We start from the raw sequence: 13990 nt of genomic DNA on the forward strand, positions 1-13990 counted from the left end.
TATCGTGAAAGAATTTTCACGAGAAAATTCTGAGACGTTCGAGCCGCCTTTGATATTAAGCGTTTATTTCTTCATGCGGTATTTATGAACATTTAGGTCACTCGGACGCGCATTTAGCGCGAAATGACAATGAAATATGTGTGAGAAATCTCGAAGTAATCGCCGGGATGCCGATCCTAGAAATAACTACATTTAATGTTCAGTTCGTGATACTCAGTATTAATCGTAATAATTAATCAAAGTTATTTAATGAAATTTCTTTATTTCGTTGCAGTTTTTTTAAACATTGAGACAAAGTGTTAGACATTTTTATTATGTACACAGTTTGAGATTCGAATCACGCCTTCGTAATTTTAAATTTTATTCATTCAATTCCGAAAAAAGAGGAAGAGAGGGGGGAGAAGAAGGAGAGAAGATCTGAGACTGATCAGGGTCGCTCGAAGGATTCGGTTAATGACACACGTCGCAGTTGCCTATCAGAGTATCCCTGTGGTCCGACCACGCCCCGCTCTCGCAAGAAGATTACACGAAATTGACCGTTTTTTGAGGAAAAAATAAGCATGAAGCACCGCTCTTCAGGCCGGTGATTTCGTTCCCGAAACGAGGGCCGTCTTTCGACCTAAGCGAGACTGACTCATGTAAACGATACGCTCGCAAAGAGCAGATCCGGAGGCGTTCCACTCGTTTGAGGAAACTGTTACATTGATTAAAATTGCTCGCGTCCATCTCGCGCCGTATATAACGATTACATGTCGAGGACACGACGTGCGCGCAATAACGAAGATTAACTGCGTTCCGCAAAGCACGAGACGCGATTAAAGTACGCGTTATTATCGCCACCGGTATTGTGATATATATCATAAATTTCGCAGCAAATGCGCTCGTCTATTCGATAATGCCGCCTCGAGGGTACCAATTTTCTCCAAGTTAATATGTCATAACATTAATTAATGTCGGTCTCTCTGATTATATTAAAGTAGTGAGACAAATTTTTGAACAACTTGCAGCATATCATTCGCCTTAATTATATCGCCATTTATTTCCGTGTTTATTCTTCTATGAATTTTTCTTCAAGTTTAATAAATGATACGTATTACATAAACTCAAGTTGATGTCGAGATATTTCCAAATCAATTCGCCGATAAAAACGAGAGTAGAGATCGAGTATCCCGTTATCAATATATAGATCAATGGATGAAATATATTAACGTACATAGAATTCGATTGATCATGATTTGTCTGAATAGTTGTCTCCCTCGTTTCGTTCCACATGTACTCGCGATACCACTTATCGCGAATACCCCCTTCCCTCAGCATTAGGAGTAAGTTGTTGAAGCGTCCTATATAAGGCGATCCTTCCGAAAAGACATTACCGGACGGTGGCGACAGATAACAGAGTTTCGTTATTTCCAACATGGTCTCGTCATTCCGCATATTATTGACTGCGAACAATCGAGCCCAATTTGTCTCCATGAAGCAGGTAACGTTCTGGTGCATCAGTATATCCTCGAGGCAGGAATGAGTCGTATGAGCAAAGTCTACGATTTTTTTATCTGATTTGTAAGTCTTGAAGGCACTGTTGTATTGCGACATAATTTTTAATACATTCGCGTCCATCATCAATACGAGATCAGAATTCATTAAATCTTGTAAACGATCATACTGAACGTAGCGATTGTTCTTGAAACTCGTGCTCGTCAGCTCGGCGAAGAGCGTCGAGGAGTAGCACGCGTAGACGGCGACGAGGCTGAGGAGGATGATTCGTTCGTGTAATTTTCTGAGTTCCGGTGGAAAGGACGCGGCCAGCATGATACCGATAATTTTCGCGATATGCCATCTCGGATTGAACTTCATTAATTGCGAGCACAACCAAAAGATTCCTATAATCGAAAAATTCAGGACAAACATTTGTAATGCAATGCCGCTCATAAAATTCTGCTGGACGAGCACCTTGGGCACCACGAAGCACCAGTTCTCGATGAAGAGAGGATAAGTATATTGTATGGCGGGTGGTGGCCCTAGGTAAACATTTCCCCACATCGGCATCGAAATCAGAAGGGCATCGTATTTTTTGGAGGCTACATCGGGCAAGACACCATACATTGTGCCATTAGACATCCTTCTGAAATATACTAAATTCCTCTTCAGTATTATCTTGGGAATCTTGGTGAAGTTCATTTTGTCCGCCAGGATATCAATCATGATCTTATCTATACCTTTTAATTTGCATTCGGTGGCCGATTCAACAATGTTGCTGTACGGAGGTCGATGAGTAAAAGCGTAAACTAATGGATAACCGCGCATATTTGGAAAATCGTCCGTGAACCATGCAGTGTTCACGGAGTACGGTTCGTCGTGGTGGCTGTCGGTGAACGGGTCGTACCGATGAACGATCGTAGAGTATTCGTCGAAGTACTCCGATACTCGAGAATATTCCACGACGATCGCGTCGAGAATGTTTCTCGACCACATCGCTCGGAAGAGCGTTACGAGATTGCGACACGGTCGACGAAGTCGAATCATCAGTACAAGTACCTTGGGCCGGACGCGATCGTGAATGAAGCGTTTCATGTCTTCGGCTACGAGCTCGCCCTCGACGATATCCGGCTCTCGCTCCGAAACATAGATATACACGACTAGATCGCGTGACATTCCGCAGGAAGAAACTTGAGACGGCACCGTCTGATCCGTCGCGTTTACGTAAAGGGTCGGTACGCGTCGACTTGTCGCCGCGAATATTTTATCGAGAATGTCGTTCGCCTGATGTCCGTCTAATAAAGAGTCTCCAAGTACGAGGAGAGCGTCCCTCGCTCGTGACGTTCGCAACACTTCGCTTAGGATATCCGCGAAGAAGTCTTTGCCCGAATGATTATTATTCGGCGGAAAAGAAAAACGGCTTCGAGCTTTAACAAGGCAGGAAAACACGATGGTCCAGAACAAATGTTGTCGCGTGATTTTCATCTTGTCTTGAAGGAAGCGCAAACGTGGTTGTCGGATATAGTCGAAACGACGACTGCGAAGACTGAGAATAACTCAAAAGTTAGTATCGACAATTGGAAAAAAAAGTTAGTGTGCGAGTTATATATTAACAAAGGAATATATAGCTTAAAACATTTATGCAGAATTGCTTTTAGAAAAACGTAATATTTTCGCGCCGCATAATACTTGAGAATCATTAATCTTTGCCACCAACATGTATTGATTCTTATGCATCAAAGATAAAAAAAATCGATTGCCATTTCCAGTAAGAACCGATTATTATTTCGAATAAGAGCTTGCTTCGGAACGCATACAATTTTTATATATACAATAAATAAATCATTATGATTTTATTTCTCCAATTATCTTATGACGAAATTACATGTTTGTTCCACCCTGAAATTCTAGGAAAATGAATATTTGAACGTTCGTTTATTAACTTTTAATGCGTCTCGTGGGATCTGCCTTACTTAAGCATATATAATTTTAGTTTTATTATCTTTTCTACTCTTAAAACATTAATAAAAGAGAGCTGTTCTATCTTTTAGTCGAGTGAAAATTAAAGACCGACTTATTCCTAGGATTCCCGAACTATATAATTTGCCCAATATTATTATAGCTTAATAAAGACGGCATTCAATTTTAACGTTGTCTTCGCGAATACGGAACCCAATGGCGGAGATGCGAATGGCATAGCGACATATAAAGAGCAGCGCTACTCTCTCGAATTGATTCCCACGAGCTCGAGACTGAAGGAGACGGGGATGGCCGTGCGCGCATCCGGATCCCATAGTCCCGTGCCCTTTTAAGTTAAAGGGAAGAGAAGTCGACGAGCGAATGCCGCAGGAATCGAAGGGACACCGATATAAATCAATGTCCGGCCGACTCTCCTCCGACTTGCGCCCAAGAGGGAAAGGGGACAGGAAAGACAGACGCGGGCGGCGAGACGCCGAAGTCGCCGTCTTCCCCCTCGCTACTTATATGCTAATGTCAGCAAATCAATTTATTTATATTTATTTATAGCATTCAAATGTTTTTCGGCCCCGGGGCTTGTCGGCGCGGACCACCCGCGAAAGAGCGAGCAGCCGATCCCGCTCGCTGCGGGCTACGAGATCCGTGGGGTCCAGATCGCTCCCTTCTTTTAGACTGATACATATAGCTGGAGGATGCTGCGGGAGGGAAAGGGGGGTACGATCGACGTACCAGTTGATTCAGAGTTTCATGATCCAGACTCCTGGACGCGATCGCGATTAAAGAAAGGGAAGATAAGATATACTTTCACGCAAACGAGCTTTGAATCTCTGAACGAGGCAAATGTTCGTCGTAATAACGTTGCGTCCTGTCTTCTCAGAAGCATATTGTTTTTTATATTCGTAAGGGCATTGAACTGCTGCTATTTTATGCTGATACGCACACGATCGTGTTTGTCTGATAAAAACTGCTGAATGACTAGAATTAATCAATTGACAGTTATTACAATCTATCAATTATAATTTACTCTTTTTTTATACAATATTCGTATACATGTCTACATGTATAAAATATAATATTATATCTATTTGTACGTATACGTATTTATATTTGTTTTGTATTTGTTTTAAATTTTGATTAATTTTGAAGTTTAATATACATATATGTATATTATAAAAAAAATTAAAATTTTTATGTAAGATGTGAATAATATTAGATAAAATATTTCTTTTATATATTGTCAGAATGTGTATAATGCAAATATTTTATTACTTAAATGTATGTGTTAATTTAGATCTTGTTTTTATTTATATTCTGTTATGTATAGATGCAATACCACATTTTTTTCATATATGTGGTTTACCGATATAAAATAATTTTGTTTTTTTCTCTCTCTCTCTCTCTGATAAATATGCATGTACATACATGTATGCATACGGTTGTATATCGGTAATACTATAGCAAGAAAGATTGCATATGTCGGGTGCGGTTGACTCGAGTCACGCGTGATGTAACTCCGAGGATACCCGAAGTTTTCAGTAACGTATGAAGAGACTGTCTCTCGAGAAAGTTTACTTCGTTCCTTTATAATGTAAAAAATATTTTAAATTCCTAAAATTTTAGTATATTTGATATGGTGCCAAATTGCAACCATCTTTACTATTACATGTACAGTACTCCATAAATATATTGTACGTTCCAGTTCTCATTAAACAAAATCGTTCGTCACCTGCAATCCCGGGTTCACCCATATAAGCGCAGCTACGAAAATGTTTCTTCTTTCAGTACTTTTTGAAAAATATTTTGATCAATCTCTCAAACATAATATTAAAATATCGGTAGAGAATACGAATTTACAGAGACAACTTATTTGTAAGACATGCGTTATAGATGACTGCGAGTGAGAGTAATTGTACGCAAGTAATTGTGATAATTAAACAATTATTAGCGTGGATCTATACAGTGGTTTCAATATATTGATTTCAGAAAGCACATATTTATTATATAAAAAAAAAATTTTTTTTTATTTATATAAATTTATTTACAATACTAAAAATACTTTGCATAGCTATATAATACTTTTTAAAAATTGATAATCTTGCGGTAATTTTTTATAATGTAGGCGTTCGGTAATATTGAAAAAATTTATGACAAATTTATGAGTCATTGTCTGAAACTTTCTCTTGCTTTCAGCAAGAAGGAATTCGTTCAGGTTCTTTTAAACACCCGATATAATCGGGCGACAGCGCGGCGCGCGGTCAGTTGTGTCAATTATAGGCGTGGACATATAGAATATGTAGAGAATGTTTGTGGCAGTTTGGAGGAATTGAATCTCTCGCGTGGAAGAGTTTTCGGAGCAAAGAGATAAAACATATCACGTTTTTTTCAAAAATGGCCATTGGAACTCGTTTTTATTTTCTCGCGACAGTGTTTCTGCTAGTTTGCTGCATCCAAGAAGGTATAAAGTCAGAAATTTAAGGAATAATTAAATTTTATTATAGATCTAATTTATCATAGATTAACCTTCAAATAACCTTTTTAAAGATCGAGACTTCACAGATACGTACTTTATGTATGTACGTATCGGTATTCTTACAGAGCTTTGCGCAATAGCTTTGATAAGAATTTTTATTTTACAGACACACATTTCTAACCTCTATTCTACAGAAACAAATGCGTATTATGTTGTATTTAAATAAATACAACCTTTATAACATAATTAAGGAAAGTATATAATTACAATTGAAAATAGTATTTTGGATTTTATCGCATTTTTCAGGGTTTTCTATCAAATGTTGGGTATGCAGGTCAGACTCAGATCCAAAATGCGCGGATCCGTTTGACAATACCACTGTACCTATTACAGATTGCAAACAAGAGCCTGAATTGGGCCATTTGCCAGGTGTAAGACCGACAATGTGTCGCAAAATTCGTCAAAAAGGTCATTTACCTTGAAATATAAAATATAAATCTGGGGCTCATCAAATTTTACGTTACACCTGTGTTTAAAAAATTTTTATTTACAGTTAATGGTGAATGGAGATATTTTCGTAGTTGCGCTTATATGGGTGAACCCGGGATTGCAGGTGACGAACGATTTTGTTTAATGAGAACTGGAACGTACAATATATTTATGGAGTACTGTACATGTAATAGTAAAGATGGTTGCAATTTGGCACCATATCAACATGGAAATTGGCTGCTCTTGTTAATTGGTTTGATAACAACCGTTCGATATATTTTCGTTGTCTAAAAAAGTTTAGCCAGAGATTTTTAACAGATCTGATTCACTGGATAATTTAGATTTCAGTAAGTAATGTTTAAAGTTCAAGATTTACTTGTACTTATTAAATACTCCTCTCATTTTACACATCGAACTTAAAAGGAAGATTAACTTAAACAATCAAATGTATTGATAGATACTAGGTACTACAGTCTATTTGCAATATAATTTTATAATTTTGCAATTTTGTAATTTTTATAAGTCTTTTATGACAGAAAGCAATTAAGTGCCTATTGTATGTCTTATTATAGAAGAATAATGAAGATTTTTTAAAAATATTTATAAGAAGGAATAACTTCCAGTAAGTCAATAGTGTTTATCTTGGCATAAGCAATATTTTATCAATACAAATTACATATTTTATAGAAATATATATTTTCTACATATTTGCTACGTATATACATATGTGTGTATATTTTAAAAAATGTTTTCCATTTCTTTTTATATTAGAGTACAAATTATAAATTTTACTAATATTTTAATATTAGTAAAATATTTATATTAGTAAATATCGACTATTATAACGCAAATTTAGATATTAATAGTCACAAATAGCTAAAAACGTCCATTAATCATCCGTCCCTTAATTGTACGGGCAATTTAGCTTTAATGTGACATTTTGTCCTTTTTTTGAATTATTTTTGTACATAATTTTTTAGTAATATGTAGTTTCTTACACTGCCATACAAACAAGGCACTATTCATAATATTTTATATTAGCAACGTACTTTATTCATATGAAGCACAATATCACTTAATACATTATACTCGAAATTTTCTACAAATTTGTTAAACGATTGTACGAAATGCAGACAATAAAATCATTTTTGAATCGGAAAATCGATATTGCCTCGATGAACATAAAAACCTGAAAAACTTATTAATTTTATTATATTCACGATAGAAAATTAATAAAAAATTGTCTCGATATAGAATATATAATTAAATATATTTACAATTATAAAGATATTTTTACTTTTGCATACAATAAAGATATAAAAAAATATGTTTTAAACTTAAACTTATGTCCAAAATAATGTTTTTAGTATCATTTACATACAATATAAATATTCATTAATATTAAATATTAATATACATAAAAAAAATACGAAAAAATATAGAAAACATATTGATATTCTCTATATTTAATTTTGTAAACATTTTAACATTTCCTTTTAGCTATTTTCTTTTACGTTATTCTCATTTGAGCTGTAAACACAATTTAAAGTACTACAATAATTTAAAAACACATTTTAAATTACTCGGATTATTAATATCTTTAAAAAGATGGGGTTTAATTATAGAGATATATTTTATGAGATTGTAGCCTCGTTTTATCATTTATATTAAATACTTTGTTACAAAATAATTAGTGGAGCGGATATTTTGATTTATCACAATTTAAAATGGCTTTTAATTTTATTAATACACCGATTCCAAATATTGATCGCTTATTTCGCTTATAACGATAATAAAAATGAGCATTTAACATTACGTATAAAACTATAGTGCAGATTTTTCATTTTATCATTTTATCAAAAAAGTATATCATTTTTCAAAGTACGATTTTGTAGGCAACAATATAATGTCTCTTGATTGTTTTAATTTTAATTTTTATAGAAATTATTATCTCAGTATCAAACAAAAATATTACTTAATTTATATATTAACATTGTGAGCTTATGTTCTCGCAATCTTACAAAATATATGTTGTACTTATAGCATTACGATTAATTTTTTAACTATACATATATGTATTAGACGATAGTTCTTACTTATTTTACGGACGGTTACATTTTATCGAATTCGGGGCAGAAATATATTCAGTTCTCTCCTTTGTAGAATCGAGGACGATTAAAAGAGTTTGTGTGCAATGAAGAATCTGTGCAATTTGTGTTATAAACATAAAATAAATTTACGTATTTAAAAATAAATTTCTCTCGTGTAAAATCGACAACAGATCCTAAACATATAAATGTACGTATAACAAGAATGATGTACACGTAATAATATTCGAATTCGCATACATATCTATGGTATTCTTTGGAATAGCTTTATCGATCAATATCTCTCAAATATTTATGACGCACGTATGTATATATAGCGCTCTCATTTTCACTGCCGGTGTCTCTAGATATCTAAAAGGAAAGTACGTATAGTACAACTGCGGCAATGATTTTCGTCGTTGAATAAGTTATTATTCGTACGCCTCCTTTTTATTCAAACGCTTGCCATTTCGTTATCTCTTGCCCTGGTTTTGCCAGAGCTTGCTTCCATTGTTCGCCGTAAGTTCCGCGGACATCAGGGCCGAGTACAAAATGACCTACGGGAGTTTTCTTGCCTAAGGTAGAAATATAACTGCATAATAAAATTATACGATGATATTTTATATGACAAAGATAGAATTTTGTTTTTTTACCCATTTTATTCTTTGAGACGAACTTTACGACGAAGCTCACATCATTGAGCGCTCCTTTGTACGGATTGTCGGCGACGACTCTCGCCGTTTCCGGCGAAAATTTCGTGGATACCGTCGGCGTGAATCGATCACTCTTCCAGAAGTGCGTTATCCGGCCATTATCGACAACCGACATCTTTAGATACATTTGTCCTTTTAGACCCTCGTGCTCGTGCATCGTCTGAAGCGAACATCTCAGACGATGTAGAGACAGTACCAGCTGACCGCCGCTATCTTCGTCTTTTTCACCTTTCGATAGACATAACGATAACTCGACTTGCCCTTTTTTATTCTCCTTCTGAAATAATATTTTGCCTCATATTATAATATTTTAATAAAATTAAATAGATGTAAAGAATACAGCAAACAATATACAGCATATCGCAAAGAAATATATAAATATTTTTAGAAAATAAATGTACATTTACATTTTTACTAAAATGTGTAGGATAACGTTATAGTTTTGTCTAAAATTTAAAAAATGAAGAAAAATCTGAATATAATTTTAATGTGATTTTGCTTTTGCGCAATTTTTATGAAACTGCAGAAACTTACTCTTTCCTCGGCACCTGAGATATTACTTGCAATTGGTCGCAGCGGTTTCCACAAATCTCCCGTAGATACATCGCTGGTATGTTTCGATTTTGGTGGTTTGCAAGCAAAATTTTTCGGATCGAGCGGAATCGTTGTCGCGCCGATAGTTCGTCTTTTATCGTAAGCTCTTCTCTCCGCAGTCGTAGATTCCGCGAGTTTGTCAGGACCTTTGCCAAAGAATTGGCTGAGAAGCTTGTTCTTGGTGGATTCTTGATTTTCGGTAGAACCGCTTTGACCCTCTTTCTTCTTTCCGCCTTTCTTCTGCAAATCTCCTTTAGTAGGCGACGTTTTCTCCTTATCCGCAGCTTTCTTTTCAGTCGCTATCAGTGGTTTGTCTTCGAGAATCGCGTACAGAGTCGCGACAATGAATCTGGATCCGTTGATTTCCTCCTCGACGACCTTCGTTTTGCCAAACTTTTGCTTGGTTTCTTTGCGCAAGTGAAAAGTGAATCCCTCGTTCCATTGTGGCCAGGATTCATTCTTCGTAGTGGTTTCGAATTTCTCCTTACTGGGTATCAGCTTCACCTAGAAATTGAACCTTGAAATTACAATGTTTTCTCCAATATTTAATAACAAATTTCAATTCTTTGCTTATGCTCAAGAATTTCAAGATAAAAATATCTATGAATCAACCAAGAATTAATAAGATAAGCAAGCAATAAAATTGAGATATATTTTTCTTTTTCTTTAATTAAAATTAATTATTCTTTGAATATATAATTTTATTAATATATAATTTTAGCAATTTACATTCTGTCTAACTCAATTTTCCTCCAGTGATAAATGAGATCAAGTTATGATATTATTGGTGAATTTCGTCAAAGATCCATATATATCATGTATTCCAGAAATATGTTAAAATGTTTAATTGATTTTCGATATATATTTTTTTTATAAACATATATAAACACAAACAATGATAGACGATATATCGTTTCATTCGCGCGATGATGGAAGAAATAGTAAAAAAAGAACATTCGTCAGTCAATAACAATACTATAGTCAATGCTTCTACAATATAATACTCTCGTCGAATTACGTAACCACATAGATAACATCCAAGAACTTCTTCGACTAGCACCTTATGCGTAATTCAGAGTACGGAAGCGAAACAAACCGCGATCTTGCAGTGTGCATAAAAGTGTTGGCATCGGTTAGCATCTGCGACGCTTTATTTTCCGAAAAATCTTGTTATTTTATTCATGCAGGTAAACGCGATATACATACGAATAAAAATCGAAAAGTACAATCGTTATGTCAAATTTATAGATTCGAATGATATATAGCGCTAAATATAGTGCGTCGAATATACGCGCTATTGATGAGACGTATACGCGTTTCTTGTTTGATCGATCCACATTCTCGAGCCGCGTTTACTTTACCTTCACGACGTAGCTGTTGACTCTGGTGAAGCCAAAGTTCTGCGGCAAGTGTCTGGCACCGAGAACAGTGACGTGGAGCGTCTTATCGTTCGGCGAGTGTACAATCCTAATGCCGACCTCCGGCTCCAAATTTACCGTGCGATCCAACGGTGTAGACACCGTCTTCAGATTGGTGTCGATGAAATTCCTGATCTTAGCCAGCGCCATGGTCGCGCGATTGTCCTCTCTCGAGATCCCAATTACAGCTTATCGGCAAATGAGCGATCGTTTAGATAACGGTTGATCTCCGAGGAAGTGTTGTCCGCGAGCGCTGCAAAATTCTATCGTGAGTTTTACGGCAATAAGCTGCACGCTAAAGGTGTGCTATTAATATGCGCGCATATATAATGCGACGCCATATCTGTTTTCGATCGTCTAGAGTCTAGAGACTAGAGGTATAATTTTCGACGCAAAAATTTATTTGCTACAGTTAGCGACGAGAATTTTTGTGTTCATTAAAGCGAGTTCTTTATTTTTATCATTTGGAAGATGGTTATTGAAACGTTATTATAATAATCCCGCGTTACAATAATTAATATTTTAACACTTTATTAATTACTCTTATTTATCAGCTTTGATTCATTGGAATTCTTTAAGAGTTATCTGCGGATAAAAATATATCTCAATCATTTTGATATTGATTACACATCGTACTATTTTACAACGCATTTCATTATAGAAGATTAATTCATAAATTTTACAAAAGATGAATTCATTCATAAAAGAAAGGTTTAGAGAAATATTGTGCTAGCTACATCTCGGATGATTCTCCTGACATGGACAAATCTTTTGATCGTAAAACTCTTCGGTCATAAACACAGTGTGCTTTCTCTCAATAAGCAATGCTTCTATCATCAACAACGGGTGATTATCAGCTGTTCCGACTCGGCAAGAGCCATAAGATCCTTTCGTTCTCGAGGCAGTAAAATCGCGCAGAAATAGGATGTCCGAGAGAACGTCGAAGAAACGAGCTAACGATCGAACTTTCCCCGTGAAGAAAAAAAAGACCTCGCCTTGTCGTGATCACGTTCGATTGATCTCAATCGCGCGACCTAACCCGTTGTACGTATCGTGGAATATCACGAAGAAAATCACATTTAAAACCAGAGATCACAGCGAGACACCGACCTCGATTATCGTACACCATTAACTAATGAGAATTGATGCGTCAAATGCAATAGACGCCTCTAGCATTTCTCATCTTTAATAGAGACTTTAACGCTCGGTGTATCATCTGAAGTAAAGAAAAACAACAACAACATCTTCGATTTACCTATTACGATAATTTCTTATTACGATTTTTATGTGCTATAAATTGAATAAAATTTCGTCCCAATAATATTTATTACGCATTCAAAACATGCTACTTGGAGCAAATTATTGAAATTTAAACAACGGTAAATATTATATATGCATAGCAACACGTACATCAGAATAATATCTTTTATAATTTGTTTGTCGATGCAAGATAATTTGTGCTTATCAGAGAGAGAATCATATATAATGATAAAAAAAATAATCTGTTATATTATCTACGTCTAATTCGGCGCATGATTTCGAATTCCGAGAAGAATTATAATTACTCTGCGTCAGGTAGCTTTTATTCCTCATGCAATACATCAGTCTCGTAATATCAAAGTTAATCGTTAAGTCAATAACAGCTGGGATCACATCGATATACATTCGTGGCATATCGATGCGAAGAAGCAAAACTTGTTGTTTGTACCATAATAACGCGATTCCACCGATTCGGAGCAAATTGCGGCAGCGGTCCAAGTCTGAACGGTAGCTCCGAGATCTCTCAAGTGAGCAGGAAGAGAATAGTTGCTATCCGACGAGGAGTGATGTCGACTCAGATCCACGCCTGGTGGCTTCGTGACTGGGGACGTCTCGAGAGATCCCCTCGCGTTTTTCCTGTCGATAGCCAACGATGTTAGACGCTCGAGACCATGGTCACCAAAACGCGATGCGAACAACACGCACCATCATCGATCGCGAGAAGGAATTCGAGCCGAAAGGCTTTCACCAGTATATAACACGCACTTTGTCTGCACGCGCTCGTATAATATCCACTGTGTATCGCGACGTACCAGAGAGACTGACTACGTCATCGCAATCATCAACGAAACTTGCGAGATCCCATGAATGGCTTCGTAGGCGATTGCGCGCGAGCGATCGTAGAGTTGCAGCGTGGTTGACAGTTGTCGACTTCGTTTGCGCGCGACGCGCCGCCGTGGTATGCAGCCTGCTCTCGCGTGGGTTTCCTTTATAAGAGGTCGACGCCGGTTTACAGTGATGGATAATACCGAGGCATCTGAAGGCATCTTCCGATGGGCGCCGTTAGGCTTAGGAATTATACGTGAGCAAGCATAAGAAAGATTTGTCGAAAGTATGTTTTTTTTTTATGTGTATATATATAAATTTTAATACTTTTAACACATACTCCAATTTTCCTTTTTTTTTTTAAATATTCTTCGTCATCTATCTTACATACAAATGTGTATGAAAATTGTGATTATGATTCTGCTCCATATGTATACAAATTTGTTACTCTTATTGCGTATGATGACAGACATTAGATGATTAACTTTAATCCAGCGTTAAATTAATTTAATTTTAATGTTTCAATTTTTTTATGGAATTTGGAAATCGGTTAGGGGGCTGCAACTACGATACTGTCACAGAAGTGGTCGTTGCCGTTAAAATAGGGGATTTACTTGTACCGCTGTCGTATATCCGTCCGTAGCCTGTAAAGTTGTAGTTGTGGAGTGACGCCTGTTGCGC

At 36.1% G+C, this 13990-nt stretch overlaps 3 protein-coding genes across 3 annotated transcripts; 1 reads left to right on the forward strand and 2 right to left on the reverse strand.

Moving 5' to 3' along the window:
* Nucleotides 1-1056: 1056 nt before the first annotated feature.
* On the reverse strand, nt 1057-2472 carry LOC145941499 (uncharacterized). The gene has a single exon (XM_083047607.1). The coding sequence runs from the start codon at nt 2470-2472 to the stop codon at nt 1057-1059; it is 1416 nt and encodes a 471-aa protein (XP_082903733.1).
* Nucleotides 2473-5727: 3255 nt separating this feature from the next.
* Nucleotides 5728-7577, forward strand: Crok (crooked). Its single transcript, XM_083048119.1, has 3 exons — nt 5728-5908; nt 6230-6391; nt 6477-7577. The coding sequence occupies exons 1-3, from the start codon at nt 5842-5844 to the stop codon at nt 6701-6703; spliced, it is 456 nt and encodes a 151-aa protein (XP_082904245.1). The 5' UTR covers nt 5728-5841; the 3' UTR covers nt 6704-7577.
* An 86-nt stretch (nt 7578-7663) lies between these two features.
* Nucleotides 7664-13433, reverse strand: LOC145941799 (uncharacterized). Its single transcript, XM_083048116.1, has 6 exons — nt 13190-13433; nt 12933-13120; nt 11168-11477; nt 9747-10310; nt 9153-9489; nt 7664-9074 (listed from the first exon to the last, which is right to left on the reverse strand). The coding sequence occupies exons 3-6, from the start codon at nt 11372-11374 to the stop codon at nt 8950-8952; spliced, it is 1233 nt and encodes a 410-aa protein (XP_082904242.1). The 5' UTR covers nt 11375-11477; nt 12933-13120; nt 13190-13433; the 3' UTR covers nt 7664-8949.
* Between the last annotated feature and the right edge of the window lie 557 nt (nt 13434-13990).

Source organism: Prenolepis imparis, unplaced genomic scaffold, assembly GCF_030444845.1.
Source record: "Prenolepis imparis isolate NDT839.2.m4 unplaced genomic scaffold, iyPreImpa1.0 SCAF_10, whole genome shotgun sequence".
NCBI lineage: Eukaryota > Metazoa > Arthropoda > Insecta > Hymenoptera > Formicidae > Prenolepis > Prenolepis imparis.